The 26,251-nt window shown below is 34.1% G+C and overlaps 2 protein-coding genes and 1 long non-coding RNA gene across 7 annotated transcripts in view; 2 read left to right on the forward strand and 1 right to left on the reverse strand.

The window, feature by feature from the left end:
• Window positions 1–4,841: 4,841 nt before the first annotated feature.
• LOC113732499 (uncharacterized) overlaps window positions 4,842–26,251 on the reverse strand; it is a 28,107-nt gene continuing 6,697 nt past the window's right edge. Inside the window, exons 2-5 of one of the 5 annotated variants that reach the window (XM_072080495.1) lie at window positions 6,126–6,314; window positions 5,746–5,780; window positions 5,571–5,635; window positions 4,842–5,324 (exon numbers count right to left, since the gene is read on the reverse strand). In XM_072080495.1, the coding sequence (XP_071936596.1) occupies window positions 5,307–5,324; window positions 5,571–5,635; window positions 5,746–5,780; window positions 6,126–6,314 (307 nt within the window). In that variant the 3' untranslated portion in view covers window positions 4,842–5,306. Of the gene's footprint in view, window positions 5,325–5,570; window positions 5,636–5,745; window positions 5,781–6,125; window positions 6,315–18,900; window positions 19,412–20,889; window positions 21,110–21,286; window positions 21,419–21,707; window positions 21,956–26,251 lie in introns of those variants that run through there. The other 4 variants (XR_003458778.2, XR_003458776.2, XR_003458775.2 and 1 more) reach the window with 4 other exon arrangements.
• On the forward strand, window positions 11,016–17,597 carry LOC140037009 (uncharacterized). The gene is made up of 2 exons (XR_011840784.1): window positions 11,016–11,728; window positions 17,340–17,597. It is a non-coding gene; the product is annotated as an uncharacterized lncRNA (long non-coding RNA).
• LOC113732498 (pectinesterase-like) lies at window positions 21,032–23,440 on the forward strand. The gene is made up of 2 exons (XM_027258308.2): window positions 21,032–21,404; window positions 22,362–23,440. The coding sequence occupies exons 1-2, from the start codon at window positions 21,032–21,034 to the stop codon at window positions 23,042–23,044; spliced, it is 1,056 nt and encodes a 351-aa protein (XP_027114109.2). The 3' UTR covers window positions 23,045–23,440.

Here is a 26,251-nt window from a genome sequence, read left to right on the forward strand (position 1 = left end):
TTTTTAGTCAATTTTTTTTTGTTAATTAAAGGGTTAAGAAAGTCTTAGTCAAAGTCAAAGGACCATGACCTTTGTGACAAGTGGTTTGCTAAGATTAATCCTCATCTTTTTGTCTTCCAAAGGCTAAACTATCTAGCTAATCTCTAATTATCTCTTAACACCTTATAAAATAATATCCCTTTATGCAAAACTCCTCCTAATCTTCAAAAATTTATTACACTTACCGCATTAGCGAGTCCTACTTCCATAATGCATTTTGAACTTAACATGAATTAAATTATACAAGGAAAATGATTTAAAAACTTGTCTCACTTATAAAAATATTTAGGAAATTAAGGTAATAAAGTAAAGTAAAGAAAATGTATTCGAAGAAATAAAATAAAATAATATAAAATAAGAAAATTTTTCGGGTTCTCACAAGACATCTTTATCCATCTATACAATAATAAAGGAAGAGAAAAGTGATAGTTGGAATCAACATTTTGTATTATTTTTTAAACTTTTAATTTTGTCCTTAAAAAATTTAATTTTTACCCTAACCACCTAATCACATTTGCTAATACCCATTATTATAACTATTAAATTAAATATAACTATATTAAACAAAAAATTACTAATAAATTGCAATTTTTTTCATGAAGAATTTATATAAAAATTAATTTTGTAAAAAAGTAATTTATTCATAAAAATTAATAATTAACATATATATTAAAGAGGGAATGTCATGCCTCTAAGGGATGCTTGTGTTGTTGATGTGGTGAAATGTGGTTGGCTAAAGAGTGTTCGTCCAACTTGGTTTCCAGTGGTAGCTTGGCTTTCTTGTATTCCCATTTCGGTTTCTTTTCCATTCAGTCATTCATTCTTTCTAACTAGACTAGACTAGACCAGAAGACTAAGAAGATTACAAGCCAAAGAAGAGGAGAAGAAAGGGGAGAGTGGCTGACCCACATTGCAGTAGGTGTTATTAGTTAGGTTGAATGACAAGGGGTTGGTGTTGGGCTTAATGATGGGCCAGTGAAATTATAATTTTACCCTTATTGTTCCCCAAATTTTACAAATTCTATTATAAAGGATCTTTCTTTTGAATACCCTGTGAGTGTAAAATAGATTCCACCATCCCTGTACGAGCCTGACAAAGAACAACTTTCTACTCCTTTTTTGATTGAGAAGCCTGTTGAAAATTTGTTCGCACAAGTGAACGAACGTCCATGTATTGACCGTCGGATTTTGGAGATATCTGCATTATGGTTGTAGGTATTTGTGTTACTATTGCTTTTTTGCTTTTTGCTCATTTATTCTTGGTTTGTTGTACTGCAAAAGAATGGAGCACGCATCTCTCCCCCATCTTCTTCTTCATAGGCTTTTCTTCCTCTTGATCATCGGCATCTTCCTTTCCCGCCTTTTTTTTCTTTTTCATTTTTTTTTTGTAAATATTGATTAAACAAACAAGATTGCTTCCACCTATTATCTATGGATCTTGATATTGTTCGGAACTTTCATATTAAGGTATGCTTGAACTACTCTACACTTTGCATGGATGAAACCAACTAGGTGGTGACACCGCGCACACATGCCCAGTTAATGTTTAGCTAGTAACGTTGGTGAGAATGAAAATTAGTGAAATACTAAACAGAGTAAAATTATTTGAGCAATACAGTTTTGTTATAAATATTGAATAGTCATCCGAAAGAGGTTCTAGTTCTACAGGCATTCTAAATATGAAAATCAAACAAGTTCAATTTGTCTTGAATGTTTAGGTTATTGAAGCTGAGCTGATCATCGCCTAGAAGAGCATCCAAAAAGTATGAAGTTATAATGCTGAACACAGTAGCTTGAGATAGCCTGAATGCAGCAGAGCCTAGAATCTGACAGATATCAACGAAAGTTCCACCAAATTCATCCGAAATTGAACAAGGCCATCAGGCAGATCAATAGCTTCTCCATCATCAATAAACATAGAATCGTTCACCAGTCCAAAAGACTCCAAATTAATGATAATCCAGACAAAAAATGAGGAAAAGGAAAGAATCTTGCAATACATGTATCTGAAAACAAAATTATTCCCACAGACACTATTTTCTCAAAATGGCAATATGGCCAAAAATGAACTGACATATGGACTCTTTCTCCACTGCTGGCCTATTTTCCAATTTGCAGGGAAGTGTACAAAGGATGAAAAGGTCATGCATGCATTGCAACATAGCAAAGGATGAAAAGGTCACACATGAAAAGATCAAGACAATACCTCAAGAGAAACCAAAAGCAATGAGATTTGACAAAATTTCTTGATGATATTAATGCAAATAACCCATTAGCATCTTCACACTTCAAGTGCACAAGAGGTAATTTTAATGTTTCTAAACAAAAGAAAAAGAAAATGTCTCAAGAACCAAAAAAGCAACAATGACAATCTTAACCAAAGCCAGCAAGAATAAATATACCCGGCAGGATAATGCATCATCAGTGGAAGAGTTCAATCAAATAAAACTTAGATCTGCAGACACATTCAAAGTGTAATACATTTTGAAATTATTCTACCCAAAGTAATAGTAAGCTTAACCAATGATGGTGCTTATTCCTCCTTGTTTTGATTCTAAAAACTTCTAACTACTGCCCTAACTTCTAACTACTTTTATTATTATGCAAAACTGGCGGTCTTAAATTGTCTAGCAAATCAGAAAGTCATGATTAAAATCAATCAGTAGTTGAAAGACAACTAAATGAACTTCAATTAGCATACAATTCCATTTTCCAAAAAGAACAATCTTTGTTATTTATTTCCACCAAATTATAGAAGCGAAATGAATGTGAGAAGTAGTCCACTATTTTTCAATACGCATAGATATAACTAAAAAGTTGATAAATGGAGTAGCACAATACTTATTGCAATATTTAGCAGGGCAAGTAACTCAAGTAAAGTTTATTAAAACTTGACCAAAAAAAGTACAGAAGATGAAGAATGAAGACCAATGACAATATAAATGATGGAAAAGGAGCTTGAAAATATGTTTTGTCATTATCCCTGAATCATGTTTTAATCATGTTTTAATCAATTTCAAGTAGGTTCACGGCTTTTGACATCACACCAAATACCTTCTAGAGGAAACTTACACATACCCACCATCTTCTTTAACAATAGATTGTCAGTAGATAGAGGAAAAGTATAGCAATACAAAGATTGTAGGCCGAACATAACTCAAAGCTTGCTTTCTACAATTACTGATCTCTAATATAAAGTAACAATATCGAAATGTAGATCATTAGGAAATAACAAGCCAGCATGCAGAGAGGCCTCAATTAACTCAACCCCCAATTCAATGCTGGCTACCTTTGTTATAAAGACATAGCATAAAATAATGTCAGAGAACCCTGGACTCCTCTCACAATGGTCAAGCTTGTAACATCATTCAAACTTGGTTTTGAATTTATTGGAAGGAACATTCCTATTATTGGGAAGATTTACACAGAAAGCACAATGAGCACGATATACATTTTTTTCTCTTATCAATAAAAAAAAAGATTTTCTTCTAGAAGTCCCAGATTTTTCCCCAGATGGCCAAACCAAAGCCATAGCAGTGATCCTTCAACACAAAAAAAATGCATAAAACCCATCAGAACTTCCACACACAAGCATGCACACTCCCTAAATGAGAGATAAATTGTAATTAATGTTACCATTCAACAACACTGGAGACATGAACAGCAGAGATAATTAAGGAGAGAACATTTGAAGGTTCAGTGAACTACAAAGAATAACTCACTAAAGATTAAACCTCAGCTACAATTGATGATCCCACTTCCACAAGGGCGGTTAAACTTAAAGCCCATCTAGCCTTCTGACAAAAGTCTTCGTACATTTCATGTCCTAAGATTTTTTGGTAGTTTTTCTGGCAAAAAGGTGGGATTTTGCATATAAGTTTCAGTAAACAGATTTGGATAAATGAGTATGTGGCATATTTTTCTCTTTCTATTTTAGATAAATCATGAGTGCCCAAGGTAATTGCATTACTTTAAGCTTTAAATGTACACCAGAAGCACTAAATTTATCAAATCCAATGATAATTAACATTCATATCCCAAAATGTAGCAACCAAAAAGTATAAATGATTATGATGTCTACCTTTATCATTTGCTTGTAAGCTATTAGAATCCTCAAACAGTCTCATCAAAACCAAATCTTATTGTCAGTATAATAAATAATTGCACAATGAATAAACCAAAGAAAAGTGAAAACTCAAAGCAAAAACAATCCGATGTGATCCTAAGCATTCTCTGATCAATTACTTTCAAGCTCTTACCATTTAGAATGAGTTCATCAAAATCCAATTTTTCAATCATTCTAATAACCAATCCACAAACACTGATCGTACTTACACAAATTAACAAAAAACTGCTTAGGACTATGAAATGTTATGATTTCTTCTTTATTTCTTGCTTTAGATTCAATAATAGAAAATTAGATTTTAAAAAAGAGGCAAAGAAGAAAGAAACTCAGAAAAACTGCTCAAGTTACAAAAAAAAAGTAAAAGAAAAAATGTACAGCACTGATTCAAAATAGAGATCCGTTCTTTCCCTTCATCTGCTTCACCTCCTTATTTTCATTTCAAAAAATCAGATAAAAATGTATTTTGAACTAAAATAAAATCTTACAAAAACTGGTTAAATTAAAATAAAAAATAAACTTACAGAACCGATGAGGCTGAAGAGCCATACTTTTTTCTTCATCTACTTATTCTTCTTCTCATCTTCTTTCTCTGATCAGGGGAAAAAATTAAATGAAAAGACTCACAGAACCAGCTTAAATTTCACAAAAAAAAGTAAAAACAAAAGCATACATGTTCTGATGAACCTCCATTTTCTCCCTTTCTGCTTCTTTTTTTCATGGCTTACGTTTTTTTTTGTCCCATTTCTCTTGCTGTAATATAAATCGAACAGATAGACATGATATATGGAAAAAAAATTGAACTCAAACAGGTGGACATTCGACGGTTGGACTGTTGTTGGCTTGTCCCGATGGAAGAAAAGCAAATAGGGGAAAAAGAGAGGAAGAAATAAAAAGAGAAGAGAGAAAGAGGAAGAGAAAGATGGAACCTTTTCTGGTCTCGAGCCCATCAGCCAAAAGACAAATAGTGTGGTTCGGAAAAAGAAACAAAAATTAAAGGACAAATAATATAGACGGCAGTGGTGGTTTACAAAGGTACAACTATCCCAATAAGAAGATAAATAAACAAACATCTGAACTGCAACAGAAATCTTGTCCCAACAAACGACAAAGGATTAGCTTCAAAGAAGGCTCCTCGCAAGAATCAAAAGGCCAGCGAATTCTACAAAGAAAGGCATACCATACGGATGTAAAACAGACAATCACAAGAATAGAAAGAAAAACTAAAACAGAAAGAAAAAGGCAGGAAGTTTAAAATGAACTCATCGCAACGGCAAAAGCATATACCAGTAGCATTTATAAAAAAACAAGGGAAAAAACTTGAAGTCAGTTCATAAAAAAGACAACGTTACGAAAGCGCTTAGATAACAATAGTCCAAAACACATAAATCTGTAGCAAGAAACTCACTGAGGCAATTTTCCTGCTGATCGAAGCTATTTTGTCCCAAAAAACTGCAAAAATCTCTTCTAAACCTGAAAATCAAGAAGGCTACCAACAAATAAAAATAGTTCAAGCAAAAAAACAACAATAGGCTATTGATTTGAAAAATCATTGATAAAAACTATTAAACATAACCTCAAACCTGAAAAAGATGCCTCCTTTATCATTGATCCCTTGCTGTATTGGGAAAACAGAGAAAAACCCACAACACGGTTTCTTCAGAAAGCCAAAAAAAGTACAAAAGAACTCGGGCATAAGAAAGTGGAGGAATTAGAAGAATCAAAACTTTCAACCATACAGAATGCAGTTTAGAAAGGGAAACAAAAAGCTTGCAAGATCTCATCAGGTCGCCGGAGGTAATTTCCAATTTGTCACTTGCAACATCAGAAATATGTAAATAAGACAACTACAACCCATTTTTAAAAAAAAGGAAAAAGAAAAAAGAAAAAAAATGAGGGCTAGAGAAGTTCTGCAAAGAAAGAAACAAGAATCTTAAAAAGTATAAAGAGGACAAGCACATACCAATGTAACGGGGACAAGCAACAAGTTTCATCATCACAACCACCTAATCCTCGGGAAGGAAGGAACAGAAAGAAGGCGTGGAGGAAATGTACGGCTCCTGAACACACAGTCATTTCGGAGTGGACTGGCCAAGGAAGCAGGTTGGAGTGGGTAGAGAGGAGGTGATGACTCCCGCCGAACGCCTGCAGACTAACACAGTAGCAATAAACAGGAGGAAGGAAAGACAGGACGAACGAAGGGGAGGAAAAATTAGGCGCAACCAAGGCAAATTTAAAACCAATCAATTCGCGCCACATCACCATCAAACCAATCCCACGTTGCCACGCGGAGGATGACGACATCCGACGTGGATCCCAGGGGTTCGCCCTTAGTCTATATGGTTAATAAAAAGCAAATGAAGTTCAAAGGAGTTAGCTAAGGTGAAAATTTCTTTTTTTCCCCATGTTGTGCCCAATTTCCATTTTTTTCTTTCTTAGCTATACATAAAATTTATTTTTTTTTGTCCTAACAGCTGCCACTGAGATGAAAAGGGGAAATAATTGCTAAGAAAGCCTTTAGGCGGATTTTGCTTTTCTTCATATGTTAATTTCTTTTTAGATCAGTTTTTATTCTTCTGATTTTATCTAGTAGTTATCAAATATTTTCTTTCTTTTTTTTTCAGGTTTTTTGGCTGTACAAGTGCTTGCTTCATGGTAACTGGTAAGTATATGAAAGAATCAGTGCGTTCTATTTTTTTTTTCCCTCCTTTCCATTTCTTTGTTGACTACTCACACCTTTGTTTAGAGTGTTTTTCTAGAATGTTGTTTTCATATCTTGCCTAATGGAATTTATCTTTGATCTAATGTTTTGTGTGGTTAGACATTTAGGATCTGATACATAATTATTTATCTCCATTGTGCTCAAAGTTTCATGTGTTTTAGTGATTACCAAGATTCCAAGAATTGGATATTTTTCTTTCTTTTTTTCTGCTTTTGGAGTTTAGTTGTTTAATTATTTGCATCATTTGCATTGCTAATTCACTATTGTCTTCTAAAATAAAAAAAAAAACTTCACAGTAGCCAAGAGGTGTCCCCTCAAATTTTGATTTTGGGTTTTGCTTTGGAGTGTAGAGTGTCACCTATTATCTAATGCTGGATCTGTTGCATGCATGGTCTTAGTTTCTTTACTTAATGATGTGCCTACTGAATCTGTAGTTTCCAAAGCCGTGCCATGTAAGTTGTAAGCTTGTTTAAATTGATTTAATAGTTCTATTGTTCTCACCGGTCATTGGAATTATAAGCATTAAGATTAACTTCAACATGAGACAATTGGCGCATGCATGGATGATTTCCTATTTCAGTTTTGTATTTGTGTTCTCATACTAATGGGGCTGTTATATTCATCATCATTGGCTTTTTTTTTCTTCAGTTTTTGCTCTCAGTTCGCTGAATTTCTAGGTACTTTTCCTGCAGCTCCTATAGTTAGTTTTTTTTTTTTACCCTTTCTTTTTTTTTTTTGTGTTTTGCTACTAATGATACAGCTTAGTTGATACACATAGTTTTGCTAAAAATGCTATAAGTACTAAAATATCTATCTCATTCCACTGAAACTACACAACACCTGCCTGGTGGTTAACTTTCTAGCGACCATATCTATGCATGACTTTTAAAGGGAAAGAATTAGCATTAGCTCACTTTGCAATAGTATTTGAGCTCTATAATCTTGATTGTTCCCCTCTAATAGACTCCAAGAATCACCAAAAGCTGAATTTACTGAAGGTCATTGTTTCATCTTTCCATCTATAGAGTCCTTTAAGTTCTTTAAAAGTAACAATGGTCAAAGTTAAAATGAACTACAAATGATGAAGAAACTTGAATATTTAAGCACCCAGAGGCACCACCTATTTCTTTATATCTGACTTTTTCCTCTTCTTCTTACGCTTCTTTGACACATAGATCTTAACCTTCTCTTCAACTGACTCTTGCCCATGTGTACAAGAAGCAGGAAGCTGATTCTACCAGTGACAAGAGTAAAATTCAACTTTCCTAGCATTTTAATTTGTGATTGCCAAAAGAAGGAAATTGATGACTTGAATTAGTATAATCTGTTAATGGTTTGTTCACTTTGAATTAATATAGATAGTAGAACCAGTGATTTGGATGGAAACTTAGAAATTTCACATCTCATTAATATCCTCCATGTGGTCAATATGTTTATTTGTGCTAAGGCCTTACATGATGACTAATTGGATGGGGAATACTGTTCTTTAGCAATTAAGATTAATTGTTTTGTCTCTGGAGTAACATGCTTATCATGTGAGATTGACTTTGACTGTTCTTTTTTTTTTTTTGCCTCTTGAAATAATGAGAAACATGGTTGTTTTGGATCTTTGAGTTTTAAATACAAGTTTTAGCAAAGGATTAGCATTAGCAGGATAGAAAATATTTGTTATACGTAATATGGTGTAGACCATGCTGAGTTAATAGGTATAATATTATGAGTATCTGATTGGGTTCCTTAAAATGTATTAATAGCAAGGATTTCAGGGATTTCATTATTTGACTTTGTTCAAAATTCCATCAACTTGATAATTCTTAGTTCTTCATATATTTCTTATGCAAGCATGTTCTCGTTTCTCTTAAAGTCTCATTATGGCATTTGCTTGTATAGTTGTGTTTTGAGTTGTAGTTTTACTCTTCAATATTGGCTATTTGTTTTTTTATAATGAAACTTTAGACTACTTGGCAGCTTTGCAGTCTACCTTGCATCAATTTTTTTTGAAATTGTAAAGTATGATGTTATATATTTTATTTTTACTAATAAAGAAAATAAAAGGATACCAACCTTGTTTAAATTTGAGGAATTCTGGATAAAATGTTATGCACTATGGTTTTAAGGCTGTAAATATTGGCCAACATGCAGTATAAAATAAAATTATGTTTTATCCTTTTTTTTGAGTTGCTTATGATGTTTATAGTTTGCTCTGGTGGACAATTATAGTATAATTAAGTGGGTGGACAATTACGTCACATCAATTAGACGTGATTTCATGGACAATTACGTCATATCATTTTTGAGTTGCTCTATTTCCCCTTCATGTACCACTACCTTTTTTCTTTTGCCTTTCGTTTTAATATAACCATCTTTATGAATGGAATTTTTTTTACAACAATGTCTATATTGTGTATATAATAATGTAATGAAAATTGTTCATTTGTAGTTATTGCATGTTTTATATTGTGTAATTGAAGATTGTTCATTTATTCTTTGGTTGCACTGGTGTAGTATGCCCCGACCTATGAAATATACTAAAACCTTTGCCCCATACTTTTGCCTTCAGGGATAATTATATGGAAAAAGCTTGTCTGGCATATAGGTGCATAGATAGACACTAAGTTGATGTTCCTGTAAGTGAAAAAAGTTAGGTTAAAATGGAAGGGGCAATGATAAAAGAAAAAAATCTATGATATATTTTTTGAGAATATGGTAATTGTTGCTAATATTTAACCATATGAAGTGGGTTTTTGCAGTACCACTCAAGAATGTTTCTGCCATTTTATTAACAAAACTACGTGTTTATTATATCTAGAAAGCAGAATCGGCCACCCTTGAAGCATTATCAAATTATAGCCTGGAAGCGTATGACATTGGATACTAGATTTTGCACTAACAGTAGCTATATGATTCCTATATTACCTACTATAAATGTTTATCAGCTCTTGATGCATTATATCTCACTTGGATGGTGTTGTCATGATATTTTTGTTTGGTTTAAAATCTTGTGTAACTTGCTGAGTTATTTTTTGCCAAGAGTTTGACCATCCCTTTTGCTATTGATGTATTGAGAGGATAGAATTATGGCCTATATTAATAATCCTCCTCTGTTTTTGGTCAAATGGAATTTATCCCACTAAGGTTTATATGTAAGCACAATTTCTTTTCATCGAATTTCTTGAAGTTACAAGCTAATGAAAACCTTTTTGATTATTATACTACAAAATAATGCATTTTTCGGTCTTTGGGTTAGTTTGAAGTGTAAGATTCTAATAACAAGGAAAACCGTGATGCAATACTACACTGCGCATTTCTTTTTTCTTATTTGTCTTTTTTTTTCCTTTTTGAGCTAGAACTGGTTTGATATATAATGAGAACCTCTGAACTGCAGTCTACCGGTCTTAAGTTTCATAAATGGAGACTTTTACATTATCTCATGCACTTGTCTCTCCTTTTATGGGATTCTAGCTGTTGACATGCATCAAATGATCAAGGCCTATGTAACTTCCTTTTTCTTCTTTTTTTTGTGTGTTAAGTAGTTGACCATCCCTATGTTATTGATGTATTCAGAGGATACACCCTGCATTAGTAATCTTCCTTCATTTTTGGTCAAATGCAGTTTATCTCACTAAGGTTGATATGTAAGCACAGTTTCTTTTCCTCAGATTTCTTGAAGTTACAAGCTAATGAAGCCATTTTGGTTATTGTATTACAAAGTAATGGGTCTTTTTTTGCAGTCTTTGGGTCAGTTTGATGTAATTACGAAAACAATAGATTGGTAGTATAAGATTCTAATAATAAGGCCAAGCCTTGATGCAATACTACACTGTGCTCTTTTTTTTTTTGAGTTGGAAAGTCATAGGTTTTGGTGTACATAAAAAATAGAATGCAACATTACATGATGATATATTATTTTCAAACTTATGACATTACCATTGCTATCCAATTAGTCAGCAAAACAAAAAATGACCGTGTCATTTAGCAATTAGGCTGAAATTGTGGCTTCTCTTCATTGCTTAATAAAATTATAAAAAATAATCACAAAGATTTTAGTGCACATTTATGTAACTCTTTATATTTACTATCCCATTTCGAATAATTGAATATTTTTGGGAAGTTTGAAAATTACACCGCGTAAAGCGTGATGTTCTCCTCCTAGTTATTTCTAAACTGCACACACATTGCCTTTATTCTTAATGCTAGTTTTCAATAATTCAAGGTGGAGAGGATCTAATGGTGGTTTAGTTCCCGTTGACCTCCTCATAGATTCAGTTGGATCTCCTAATATAAGTTAGAATAGGAATAGAAGCAAGTGTAGAATTAAATTATCAGTGAAGGGGAAAAAAAAAAAAGAGGAGGAGAGGGTGCGGGGGGAAAAATTCGAGGAGTGATAGTAGAGTATCGACAATTGTGGGCACGACTGTTTTGAGAAAGTAAAAAAAAACCCCATTCACAGTGGTGGAACCGGGAAGTGAAGTATTAACACAGACAGAAAACCCATTGACAGTGGTTCTGGAGAAACTCTCTTGACATATTCCACCAGAAAAAGAAAAAAAAAGAAAATCTTGGAGTAAAAGATGAAGAAGAAGGTAGCGCCGGCTGCAGCAGAGGATTCAACAAAGGGCGATAATGGTGCGAGCGATGGGAAGATTTTAATGGCAAACTGAAGTAGCAGGGATAATAATGAAAGAAGAAACCCTAATTCTTGAAATTATTTCAGAAGTTGATGGAGAAAAATCGATTGGGACTCTTCAGGTTTTCAACGAATTGGAGAAAATCATTTGTGCTTATACGAGTTTTCCAAGAAGTTGATGGAAAGATTTTGCAAGTAAACCAATTAGAATCATGAGGTAGAATTCTGTCTCAATGGTATTTTTGTTTGTAGTTTTGTTTTAACTTTTGTTTATTAATCTGATGCTTCTAATTTTTTATTTTCTTCTGTTAGTTCTTTCCATTCTCAATTTTTTTCTAATGTTCGGTTATAACTGTAGATCTTTCTTATTTTTAGTTTGATTTGATTTTATTCGTCTAAATATTTCGAATTTGTTATTTTCTTTTTATGAACTTGAATTTTGCTTTAGTCTTTACGTATCAAAGATTTTTTGTTATTTATTTTTTTCCTTTTTGGGACTAAATTCTTGATTTGGGAATTTTGTTCTAGCCACTATAGCAATGGTAGTTTAAATGTCACTCAAGAGGGATTTAACCAACCATGTGGCTTATTTCGGATTACTTGCTTTCTTGTTTCGCTAAAAGTTTGGGATTTAATCATGTGGCTTATTTCAGATTACTTGCTTTCTTGTTTCGGATTTCTTGTTGTTTGTTTAGTATATTAATAGATTTTTGTCTAGAATCTCATTGGTTTGCTCATGACTATACTTGATTGGTAGCGTTGACAGTGGTTTAAATTGAGTGCTATTAGATTAGTTTATTTTATTAGAAATGCTTCAAATATGTCCTATGTAAGGCTTTTGGATAATTTTGACTCTTTTTTCATAGAAGATAAAGTGATCATCGGCACTACAAAGAGAAAGTGGTTTTTCGATAAAGGCAAGGTTCATCACCGAGAGTCAGTTTCTCTTGATGAACTCCTCGCTTCTATAAGTAAAAATGGAGATATTATAACAATATTGGGATGTTGTCAAGAAAAGTCCAGTTCTTGTCACAAAAGTTTTGGTCCATTATAAAAGTGCAGCAACAGAGTTGTACATTCAACCTTGAAAATTGTACATTCATAGATGGCATTGCTTAAAAAATTTATAACTTTTCAAGTTTCAAATTCTTTCACTAAGCGGCACTGTTTTCCAGGTAGTAACAACCGAGATGTACCATTTCGTCTTCACTTCCTCTCCTTTTCTTCCCTAGCCTAGGCTTTCTTGCCAATCTTGCTTCTTAGCACTATGGTTTGTTGATTCAGATCTAGTAATGGCTCCTGTCTATTTGTTTTCTCTCCCTTGTCAATCTTTCCAACCAAATCCCTGTTTCCTTTCTTTGTCAGATGTAAATTCATGCCAAAGCTCCACAATTTTAATGCTATTAATTTCTCTTAGGTTCTGGATGTTGAGGAAATTTTCAGGATTTCTGTGCGATTTTTTACTTTTCAACAGGGGTTAGGGTTTGGTTTCGTAAAATGAACCTATTTAATCAATTTCAGACTGTTAACCTTTCTTATTACTGTGTTTTTGCCATTTTTGCTTGAAAAGGTACAATTTTGTGGGGTCTTGTTTTGCTGAACATAGTTATTTAGATCATGTTTGGTGTGGGTTTGAATTTAGAGCTGGATTTGATAATTTTGATTATGAGTTGTTTTGCTTGTAGGTTTTTGACCATTAATTGTATGGATATCATATTCTGGGAAAGGCAATTTTGCAGGAAACAAGCAATTTGACTTTTAGTTATCCATTTTCTAGTTTTCCTTTTTCTTAAGGATATCTTTCTTTTATGGGGAAAAAACCCCACTGATCCTCAAGCTTTTCATTTGGTGTACTTTTAGTCCTCTAACTAATATAACTGTGTATATTTAGTCCTCTAACTAATATAACTATGTATATTTAGTCCTCTAACTAATAAATATGTACACTCCTAATCCTTCCGTCCAATTCTGCTGTTAAAATGGACAGAAAACACATCATGTATTACTCAGAGGACAAATATTTAGCCCTCTAACTAATATAACTATGTATATTTAGTCCTCTAACTAATAAATATGTACACTCCTAATCCTTCCGTCCAATTCTGCCGTTAAAATGGATAGAAAACACATCACGTATTATTCAGAGGACAAATTAAGGGGGTAATTTTTTTAGCACTGGGACAAATTGTGACGGCCTCACCTTCTCCTAGGGCATACCCTAGAAAATAGCGGATCACCGAGAGCCAGGACTCATTAATTTCACATTAACTTCAGAGATAACATTTGATAAACTCTCATTAATCTTACATTAACTTTAGAGACAACATTGTGGTATACTAAAACCACGCGTTCAAATCTTTTACAATACCAAGTTTAATACAAAACTTCAGCCGTGATATGATTCTAGATAATTTACAATCACAAACGACTTCATGTTAACTCCCTAAGCTCCCTCGTTTGTTCCCCGACCACCAACTCCAAATATCCAAATAACTACTCTCGAGGGTCGAGTTTGTTTCCTGGCTCACAGCTACTTCCTTTTTCCTCCTTAAAGTTCGTTGGTGCAGGCTGCTTAAGTTCCTGTTTCGGTTCCTCAACTCTTGCACCAGCTATCTCTCCCGTTCCTTGCGCTTGTTGGTCTATTTGTTTATGTTTAGCAGCTGATGGAGTTAATCAGCTTTCTCTCCTCACCTCTAGTTCCACTCCCTCGGTTGGTTTCAGAAAGAAAGAATGAAATAAAGAAGGAAAGAAAGAAAAGTGAGGAGCTGCCTGGTTTCCTCTTCTTATCACCGCCCAACTAGTGCACAATTGAATTTCTTAGCTTCTCTCATTCGGTCACTGCTTACTCAGCAATTTGGTAGTAAATTTCCTTCCTGGCAGCTGTCCAAATAAGAGTTACTCACTGCCCAAAACTATCAGACAATTTCTACTCCTTTTCCTTTCCACTGCTTGGACTTAGCGGACGGTTATCTAGCTTCCAGTAGGTTCCAATCTCTCCAAGTATTTCTTCTCTCGGTTCTTGTTTTATGAAATTCTGATAACTTGTTCCTTGGCTGCATGGTAGTTTAACCAAAACTCTAAGGTTGGTTTGGTCTTTTAATTTTAGTTCATTTGTTTGCCATGAGTCCATAATTTTATTGTCTTACACCTTGACTCAAAATTTCGTTTGTTCTAATTTGTATGTACCTTGAAAAATTTTCCTTATATTGATCTAGTAGATTTTCACACATTTGGCTTTAAAGAAAATTAATTAGGCATGTACTTATTTAACTATATAATAAATTCAAATGACACAAATTACAATATGCATATCATATATTTATTTGATTCATATAATTTTTTTTTCTACACCATTCCAGGATATTTCTAAATTCTCAATTTTATAGAAATTCAATTATGCATTTACTTTAACCATTCATTTGTTACATATAATATTTCTAATAACAGATTAAATGTAATGAAATAAATTCGAAGTGTACACATAAATTTCCCGAGTTCTCACACAAATTTAGAGGATAATACATGTTGACTCAATGACTGACATGTGACCAGCCCACCACCAACCTATCCCCATTTCTCATCTTCCCCACTTGTTCTGCTGTTGGCTTGGCCACAAAACTGAACTGTGAAGTGAAGGGCCACCAAAAATAATGCCTTTCAATCCTCCCTAATTTCTTTTATATTTACAAGCCTTCACATTTCTACATACAAGATTCCTAGGAAAGTATAAATCGTAATTTTATTTTCCAAGTCTGTATGCCAGTTCTTACCTCAATCAGGAATTGCTTAGGCTCTATCACCAAAAGGAAATCTTTTTACAAGACCCTTTTGGGAATAAGATGTTTGAGCAATGCTCCAGAGAACACTGTTTATTGAGGGCCAAAGCTGAAGAACCCAAACCAAAGAGTGACATTGACAAATTTACGCCAGAAGCCTAAAAAGGGGTAGCCAATAAGAATAGTGACAGCCTATGATTATCCATATGCAGTGCATCTTGATACTTCTGGCATTGATAGTTGCCTTGTGAGTGACTCTGCTTCCGTCGTGGTTCATGGCCATGACACCAATTTTCCTATTACTCTGAAGAAATGTTATTCATTGCTGTGCCATGGCTAGAGGCGCCAAGAATCCACTGCTTGTTGGAGACCTACCTTTTGGTACTTATTGAGTCCAATACTCATCAAGTGATGTGCATGCTAATCCTTTTGTTGTCTCCGAAAATAGTGCTTTTTTTTTTGTGGGTAGTTATGCATATTCTCAGTTTTGTGATGTTACTATGAAAGGAACTTCAATCCCGTTGGTTTGTTTACTCTACTATTTGATGGAGGTTTGCATTTTAAAATTTGGTATTGAGGAAGTAGACGGGTGAAAATAAAGGGAAATTGAGAAGGCAGACTTTTGAACAAGATAAAATATTGAAGAATAGGGATATACCAAGTTGTCTTGCTCTCATCACTGATGCTGGGTTGGTAATATTTGATCTGAACAGTTTATGCTGGGTTGGTAATATTTGATCTGAACAGTTTAACATTTTTCTGTGTTGCACTGGCAAAGTTACCCCTTAATCTGTCCCGTGAGTAATACCTGATGTGTTTCCGGTCGACTTTAACAGTAGAATTGGACGGAAGGGCTAAAAGTAAACATATTTATTAGTTGGAGGACTAAATGTTCATACTTATTAGTTGGAGGGCCAAAAGTGCACCAAATGGAAAGTTGGAGGACCATAGGGGTTTTTGGCCCTTCTTTTATCTTGAGTTGAATATCTGAATTTTATGATATTGTTTTCAGAAATTTTAACTGCCGCAATATTGTAGAAAAGGTTTCTTCGAAGTAGAAATTTGATTTCAAAACAAATAAGAACTAAATATTAGGAAATAGGAAAAAGTATCTTATTTAAGATTTGTTCAATGGATTTGGTAGATTAGGACTTAAAAAAGAGAAAAAAATTTTTATCCAATCTAAATTTGTAGTTTTGGCGAACTTGCTGGATAAGTGATGTGACTATTGTTGTTGACATATTATTGGGTGACTGAGGTTCCATGAATTTTCTTTGGAACCCACAAAAATATAACACAGTGCATATGGGAGCGGAATCATGGACTACGGAGATAGAAAGGACAAAGGTTCAAAGGTGTTTTATCTTAAATCACATAAATACACTCATGGACTTTCTATATGTTGGGAAAATACATTGGTAGTGTTACATTTTTGGGTGATTGGATTGGATAATCTCTCTTAAATGATTGGCACTACTTAGTAGCATTTCTGTGTGGTGATTACTAAGTTCAAGGGGAGCTGCTTATTTAATTGTGTCTCTGGAAATCTTTTGTTACTAAAATGTTTTCTGGGATTCGGCAAAAATGCAAGTAAATGATTTCCTGATACAGGTTATATTTGCAATTTTATTAGCATCATAATGGATGGATTTTTTTTTTCTGTTAATGGTTATATAAAATATTTGTTCTCTACCATGTATAGTCAATTACCTAGGGATCCATTAATTAATCATTTGTAAGCTTTGGAGAAGTTAAAGTACAAAACCTGAAAAGTTGAGAATATGTCAAATAGGATTTGGTATGTATGTGTATGTCGACCTTGGCAGTCTTGCAGATGAACAATTTTACAGGATTTATGCTATTTTACTTGTGATTTTTGCAAGTCTATGCCAAGTTTATGCTTTTTATCTTTGTTTTCTTGGTCTTTTACTTATGTTTTCATTTTTTGAAAAAAAAAATTGCTTGTGCATAAACTTAGCTGATCTTTTGTGAATCTTAGAATTCTTCGTAGTTTGAGGCTGATACTTTTTTTGAAAATGAGTACTACCTCAGGCATTTCATTAGCTGCAAGGAGGGAAAATGCAGGGAAGACTTTGGTTGAACTACTCGTCCAGGACTTAGACCACTGCTGATTTCAATTTTGCAGCTTGTTTAGACATAGAAAAGTAATGGCTCTTTCAATCCCTGTGCTTCATTTTATATATTTTCTTGGACGTTATGATTAGCTATAACCTTGGAACTTTTGTTGTATATTGACATTGATGATACGTCTTTTTTTAATGATAAGAATTGTCTGCTATGTTGTCTTGACTCGTGGGTATCCCTTCTTTTGAACGTTGCATGTTTGTTTTAGTTGTTGACATGAACACTTGACAAAATTGATTTGTCCTTCTTCATGTCATTTTTCTTTGAGTTTTGTTTGGTTACTTCTATTGGAGAAGCTTAAAGTTCAATATTAGAATCAGTTATTATAGGTTGGCCTAGATCAATATTAGAACAAGATAATGTAATCAATTCTAGTCTAGTTTGGATCCTAGAATATATACATAATGAGCAGCCCTTTAAATATAATGCAATTAGCAAGGTTGGAATTTGGCTACTGGACATTCAACTTTTTCTTTTGAGAATCTTTGGACTATAATAAAATGGGACCTACTACCTAGATAACAATTATGGATTTGTGGGTTCTTTGCTATGTACATTTGATTTAGAAAATGAACTCTATGCAAATCCTGTTTGTTTGATCTAGTTTGGTGTAAAGAAGTTAACCAGATCTTTGTACAGTCCATGTTTTTGTCAATAAAAGATGAAATTATTAAAAAAGAAAATGGAATCTTGACTAGAAAAGTGTATTTTTTTAAAAAAAAATTAAAAAGAAAAAGAAACAAGAATGGCGTAGCACCATTCTGTAAAAACAGCATGATCATCATAAATCTTTAGGAAAAGCATGAGATGCACCTTTTTTATGGAATGATGGAAACTGCAAGTCAAAGCTTGAGTTTAAATTACTCTTTTCAGATTATGCGTATAGTTAATTAGTTTTGTTCAGCTTAAGTTCAATAGCTTGTAAATTTGCAGCTTTGGGTTTCCTTTCTTTTGGTGTTAAGAGCTTTGACTAGTTAATCTAGTGGAATATGTTAGTTCAAAGTTTAATTTTTTTGGTATTCACCTTATTCATTCTTTTTAGCCGATTGATACTATTATTTCCTGTTTTAGTGGAATATCATTTCCTGTTTTAGGTTGGTTGAAGTTGCCATGCTATTGCAGATTTCAATACAGGGCAAGAAGAGATTTAAATGTTATCTTATTTCAGCAATTCTAAACATGGATGTTATATGGATTGGTATTGACAACGTTTGCGTAACAATGAATGATGTCCATAATTTTGGCACAAGTTCATTTCCTTCAGTTTTTTAGCAGCCAGCTTGATTGAGAATGAATTTTTGCCCTGAAGCAAATGTTATAGAATGTGAGGAATTAAATGATAGGCTCGTATGATTTTTACAAAATTATTAATGGTGATAATGGCTTGGCCAGTTGTCAGAAAAAAGGTCTCAAGAAAACCTTTTATGCGATGAACATGTTGTCTGATGGTTGCACCGACACGAGAAAGTTTTGTCATAAAATTCTTTTCTGACTTTTTAGTACACACCTTTTCATTAAAACTGAAATGTTGTGATCCTACTAAAGCATATACGTTAATTATAAATTGCAGTTAGAAGTCCTTACAAAGAGTGGCAGTTTCGTTTGTTTGGAACTCTGGGACTCTCCTGTTCATTGTGATTTTCGTTACATTTGCACCATCTCCAATCAAAGCTGTGTTCGTCATATTTGCCCACACTTCCACAATCTCCACATATATACCGGCCTCCACATGGATGAAGTACCTGGATTGACTCTGAATGGGTGCTGATGCAATGGTGCAATGGCATCCATTATCCTTCTATATGCTTCAGGTCTTGTCTTCGAAACGGTTGCATTGAACATAATACCGTTTCCATGAACGTTGCTCAATTTCTTGTGTCCTTGCAGTTGGAAATGTATGGAGATGTAAACAGATACAACCTCAACTAATACAATCACGATGACTGGTGAAGCGCCCTTAGCCATACCTCCACCTACGCCTGGAGATTAGTTGGTCAATGCTAATAGCAGCCTGAGTGTTCTTTTTGTTTATTAGTTGATTACAGGGATAACATATTGCATGTTTTGAGTATTTATAAGAAAATGGAGATGCAGAAGTTTACTGATATTGGTGGGGAACGAAATCATGATTGCCAAGGAATTAGGTAGATTCAACAATTATTACCATAGTCCTAAAAACAGAAATAAAAGGCTAATCTGTTTTTGTGTTTGTATTTTATTCTATTTTGGTTTTCAGACATAATGTTTCATTATTTCTGGCGGTAACATACTATAGCCAACTGAAACTTTAATCCTTACCCAAAAAGGATGATTTGTTTGTTGAATTGCTTTGAGTGTATAATGCAAATGGACAAAAAACTATTTCAGGCCAATGGACATCTTTGGGGTTAATGAAGAACTGCGATTGGATAAAACCAGTTCGGGCTAACGGACATCTTTGGCGATAATGACCCTGAAACTGCCGCTACATAAAAACATGCTTGATATTCAGAACATGATTTACGTCCTGCGGCTTTCCTTCTTGGTCGGTGATCACAAATTACAACTGTAAGTAGGCACAGAAACAATAATGAATATTTTTTGTTTTTAGATTTTGAATCTTAAACTTAACTGCCTTCATTATAATGCAGTAATTTGATAGCCAATAACTCCACATTATTAGATTCTAACAGCAGATGAATGCAAGAAATAATTTATATAGTTAGATTATGTGATTATAAAGTGAGTGAGAGGATATTTATATACTTTTTGGAGTAGCAATAATGATTGAATCCGTTAGCTGCTGTTTAATTTTCCGTATACACTTGTGTTATAGTAGTATTTGGCCAAGACAGCTGCTAAGGCCTGACTAATGGATGTTAACAGATATACATTTATGCTTACATGAGCTTGAGAGACAGTCAGAGATACTGCAGAGTGCAGACAAGCATGAGAAATTTCTAAATTTATGATGAAATTTAAAATTTTTCTACAAATGAGGCTTTTTGAGTGCAGCATTCTATTTAAGTGATAGCACACAGAATTTCTGATTTTGCAAAAATCTAAAAAAAGAAAAAAATTGCTTCAGACCTCGCATTTAACATATGCGAGATTTGAAACCTTTTAGTTTTTTAATATTAATAAATTCAAGCTCATCATTATTTTTTTTATAAATTCAAGCAAATTGTGTTTGTTTTTCTTTTGATTGTGGGTTTTGCTTTTTATTTCAGGAGAATGAATTTTTAGGTTATTATCCATTGATCTTGAATTTCACATACTGAGTACTAATATGACCTAATCCTATAATAGAATTCATGTCTGTTGTAAATCCTTTTTAAATTCAACCACTTCCCAAGCTATCTAAGTATGTTTATTCAACAAAAACAGATTAGCCTTTTATTTCTGTTTTTAGGACTAAGGTAACAATTGTTGAATCTACCTAATTCTTTGGCAATCATGATTTCGTTCCCCACCAATATCAGTAAACTTCTGTATCTCCATTTTCTTATAAATACTCAAAACATGCAATATGTTATCCCTGTAACCAACTAATAAACAAAAAGAACACTCAGGCTGCTATTAGCATTGACCAACTAATCTCCAGGCGTAGGTAGGGAGGTATGGCTAAGGGCGCTTCACCAGTCATCGTGATTGTATTGGTTACGGTTGTATCTGTTTACATCTCCATACATTTCCAGCTGCAAGGACACAAGAAATTGAGCAACGTTCATGGAAACGGTATTATGTTTAATGCAACCGTCTCGAAGACAAGACATGGAGCATATAGAAGGATAATGGATGCCATTGCATCATTACCCATTCAGAGTCAATCCAGGTACTTCATTCATGTGGAGGCCGATATATATGTGGAGATTGTGGAAGTGTGGGCAAATAAGACGAACATAGCTTTGATTGGAGATGGTGCAAATGTAACCAAAATCACAATAAACAGGAGAGTCCCAGAGTTCCAAACAAACGAAACTGCCACTCTTTGTAAGGACTTCTGACTGCAATTTATAATTAACATATATGCTTTAGTAGGATCACAACATTTCAGTTTTAATGAAAAGGTGTGTACTAAAAAGTAGGGTATGAAAAACAGGGGACATCAAGTTTTCCTTTCTTCTTTCTTCACTACACTATAGCACTTTGCCGAATGTTGTAGTCCATTGAAGCTTTCCTTTTAATGCAGCAAAGAAGCCTTCTAGTAGGTTTCAACAAGTCTATTCCAATTATTTAGTTGATCAGCCTTTGTGTTTACGGAAAATTTCTATTATCTATGTTATTGAGTCCATGTGCAATATGGTACTAAAATCAGATATGAAGCGGCTGTATCTTAGTTTTACATAAAGGCCTAGTTGCCTATATCCATTTCAAGCACAAGATTTCAACAATATCAAACATGCACACTTTGTATCTCTACTATTTCTAGCTCTACAAAGTTACAGTGGCTTTCGAATTTCAATACTTCAATTCTTCAAGCTCATTTGCTTCTTGCAGCAATCTATACTCTTTGGAGTACTACTACAATTTAACACATCACCCTGCATTATTAAGATTATTTAATTCATACATTCCACTCAGTACAATATCTAAATTTAACAACATACTGGATGATGGAATTACTCTCCCATCATAAAAAGTGCTGACATCTTTGCAGAAAGCTTACTTCTTTGGCACTAATACTATCAACTCTATCAGTAGAAAGAATATTCAAAGATTGTATATCCACAGAGATTCTCAGATTGCATAGTTTTGGAAGATGAAGATTTAGAAGTTCATTTTGGTTCTGCAATGGCACAAATATTGCATACAGGATTTAAATTTTCAGCAAGCATTATTTACTATCTCTTTTCCTTTCTTTTTCTTTTTCATAAACTTTATCTTTTCTTTATCTATTTCATAGCATATGAAGCTTATTAAAATGCCATTACATTTCATTGTTTGCAGCTGTTAAAGGTGATCGTTTCATGGCTAAGTACATAACTTTCGAAAACTCAGCAGGAGAAGGCACTCAAGCTGTTGCCCTAATGTCCCTGTCTGACGGATCATCATTTTACAGATGTACATTTTTAGGGTTCCATGACACGCTCTGTGCACACTTTGGCAGGCAATTCTATAAGGAGTGTGACATCTATGGCACTGTTGATTTTGTGTTTGGCAATGCTGCGGCAGTTTTTCAAACCTGCAACTTATATGCACGGTTGCCTAACCGTGTTATTACTTTCACTGCACAGGGAAAAAAGTCACGCTATGAGAGGAGTGGATTTGTCATTCAAAATTCCACTTTGACAGCAGCCCCAGATTTGCAGTCCAACAAATCTCAGGTTCACGCTTTTCTTGGGAGACCATGGTTTGCATGGTCGACCGTGATTGTGATGCAATCATTCTTGGATAGCATCATAGATCCAGCTGGGTGGTATGAGTGGCCAGGCCATCGCACAGATGAGCTAACCTACAGGGAATATGGTAATTGGGGTCCTGGTGCAGGCACAGGGAGACGAATTTCATGGGCGGGATATAAAGCATTAAATCAGTCCAAGGAAGTTATTCCTTTCACGGTTTCTAAGTTTATTCAGGGGGATTCTTGGATTCCAGAGTCTGGAATCCCTTACACCAGCGGTTTATATTAGTATGAGCCTATGAGGCCATATCTTCAAAATCCCTTATACCAGCAGTTTATTTTAGTACGAGGCCATTATATGGTGTTTCTGTGATATGTTCACTACTTTACTACAAATTGAGTGTGACATTGCTAGACTGTGAATGAAGAAAAGGTATTTGCGATATGTTCACTACTTTACTAGAAATTGAGTATGGCGTCCAGCAACCGCCACAAGCCTATGGGACTGACCCACAAGCACTCCAAAAAGACCACTTTAAGTTCCTTGAATAAAATTTAAGAAAAGGTACTTATGTAAGTTGAGAATCAAACTTTCTTCCTATTTATCAGCCATATTTTCTTCTTCTTCTTTGACTAGTATGGTTACAAAAGCAGAACTCTTTTCAAACTTTGAGACTTCTCGAAAGATTTTGAGAGTATGTCCAAAAGAAGTTGCTTTGCTAAAAGATAAAAGTGCATGAAATTGGAAAAAAAAAAATTAGAAGCATTGCAATCTTTTCTCTCTACAGTAGATGGCATGGCCCATAGATTCAGTTGGATTGAAGCTTTGTTGCTGGTTTAGCAGCAAATTGACCCAGCTAACAACAAAATTTTGGAGGCTTCAAGTTCTAATCAGCTAAAAGTGATAATAACTGGTTTCCCTTCCCCACCCTTTTCTCTACCAATTTCTCCACTAATTTTCCAACCATAAGCTGGTTGAAAGGATATTTTCATCCTTCGAAGCTAAGAATAAAACTAAAGGATGATTTGACAAAAAAGAATAATTTTGGTCTAAAAGAGTCTATCCGCGGTGATTCCTAGAGTCTAACAATGGTCAAAGTTCTCTGCACGTTCAGTGGTTTCTCTTATTAGGCCTTAAACATTTTGGTCTTTCCTTTGTCACTTAAAATTTCCAGAATGTCGGTCATTTTGGGCTTCTTTTCATTATCTACAATATCAGGTAAGTTGTTCAAGCATTCTTATGGGGAAAGGGAAAGTTCCTAAAAGTTCTAAAGTTCTACAACTAGTTACTTTTCCTATTTAGAATATGGAAATAGGAGTTTTAGGTACCTTTTTACTTTATGAATACTTGTGTTTCTATGTCATTCTTTGCAGAGAATTTGATGAATGAAGATTTAGTTTTGGTCTATTAGTTGTGTTCTTCTTCTTTCTCTTAGCTTCTCTACTTCTTTCCCTCTTTTCTTACCACATCACTGTCCAGGATAATGTTCACAGCACCAAAACAATCTCAAGGCCCTTGTTCTTCTGCTCACACAAGTAGGCAAGATCTCACCCATCTTGTCCCACATCAATTTTAGAGATACACCGTTTGGCGGTGCTCTGTGCCAAGTTTTGTGATATTTTGTGCTATTAATGATTTACATTTAGATATATAACTACAAATTTGGCTTGCACCTCCAGTTTACATTTAGATGGTTGGCATTCCTCGAATTTGTAATTCTGGAGTTTACAATTAGTTTTGTTTGACATGTGTGTTCATATCATAAGCACTTAAATCACACTCCTTATCAACATCAAGTGAAAATTATAAATAGCATCAGCGGCAGCAGATATCAAAAGAAAACAATGTACACCAGAAACCCAGCATTACTGCTGATAGTCTTTCGGATGCGTGAACTGACAAAATAAAGAAAAGGAAAAGAAAGATCCCGGTTGCTGAACAGCAATACAAAGTAACCAAAGAAAACAACGTAACAAATCTTACTTACTGCTGTTCAGGAATGCATTAGTTAGTACTTCATTTCTTATGATGAATCAAATGACATACATGTTTTAGCTGAATATGATGGGCAATTTCAGTGGGATATGTTGAATAGAGCAAGAGTAATTAGAAAACAAGAAAATTCAGATTTTGTACACAGTTTCTCAAAGCAGGCCAAAAAGCCACTTTTCATAGATTAAAATGAACACCTATTGTCAAGTCTAGACTAAATTCCAGCCAGTGAAGAAGTTAAGCATCTTTTGGCAAGTTGCATGATCTAACTCAAGGAATGCACAAGGCACACTACATTGAATAAAAAATGACATGTATGTTCAAGTAATATGCATGTAAACCTATGTAAGACATGACGATAATTATTTAAACAAAAAGCTCATGGAGAACAAGTTAATTAGATTTTCTCCAAGCATAATTTCACTCGTAAGGCGTAGCATATGAGTTTTTAATTTAAGTGGGCCAAATTGATTAATTCAACTGAATTTCCTGCTGTCAATGTATATAGTCATTGAACACTTAACATGAAAGATTTAAGACCTCATTGATACCTCAAGTCAGAAAGTTATCAAGTGAACAAGGAACAGAAAAGAAAGCATGGCATAAACACATAACCCCAAGAACAATTACCCAAAAAAGCATGAATTCAACAGTTATCCCAATCATTAAACAGCAAACTTAGAATAGAGCCACTCAAGAAACATGACTACTAAGCAATTTTACAGGTTATGCAGGAAACATATTTGCATCCTTTGGAGCTACTACTTGCTCTAAAATCATGTAAAAAAGGATGTCCATAGTCCATGTGACATAAAGAAAACAATGTAAGAAAACCGTTAATATACAACAGGAGCCACTCTCAAACTGTAACCAGATTAAGCAAGCAATCTGAAGTAATCCACATCTTTCGTGAATTATAACTGCAACAGTGGCTCAAGAAAAATCCCAACTTTTATTCAATCATTTTGTAATAGGCACTCAGAAACTATGACCACGAGACACAGCTTTGCAGGTACACTTGCACATAACTAATTGATCACATTAATATCCAAAACTTGATCAAGCAAAACAACTGAAATAACAGGTATCTTTAATCCTTTAGTATACTAGGTGGCATTAGTTAGCCAAAATCAATAGTTACACACCCAAATCACTACTTTGTAGCTAATGAAGAAACAGATTTGAGAGCAAGTGAAACCAACATTCAAGTTAATTTCCAAAAGAAGAACATTTTGAGACAAATGACAAACAATTCTACTAGATATGATTTAAACCTCATAATGTAGTCAATATACAAAACATGCATAGCTTAGATTAGATGCTTGTGCAAAATCCGTGCTTAAAAAGGTCCAATTATACAACAATTTACCAAAGCGGAAAACCAACATACTATTTATTATACAATTCAGCTCATAATGCCTTTGTTTAGTTTCCATTGGAAATGATCTTTCATTTGTAAGAATTTTTTTTCTTTGACAAATGCGGAAAGCTTGATGCAGAACA

The sequence above is a fragment of the Coffea arabica genome, chromosome 2e, assembly GCF_036785885.1.
Source record: "Coffea arabica cultivar ET-39 chromosome 2e, Coffea Arabica ET-39 HiFi, whole genome shotgun sequence".
NCBI classification, from domain to species: Eukaryota; Viridiplantae; Streptophyta; class Magnoliopsida; order Gentianales; family Rubiaceae; genus Coffea; species Coffea arabica.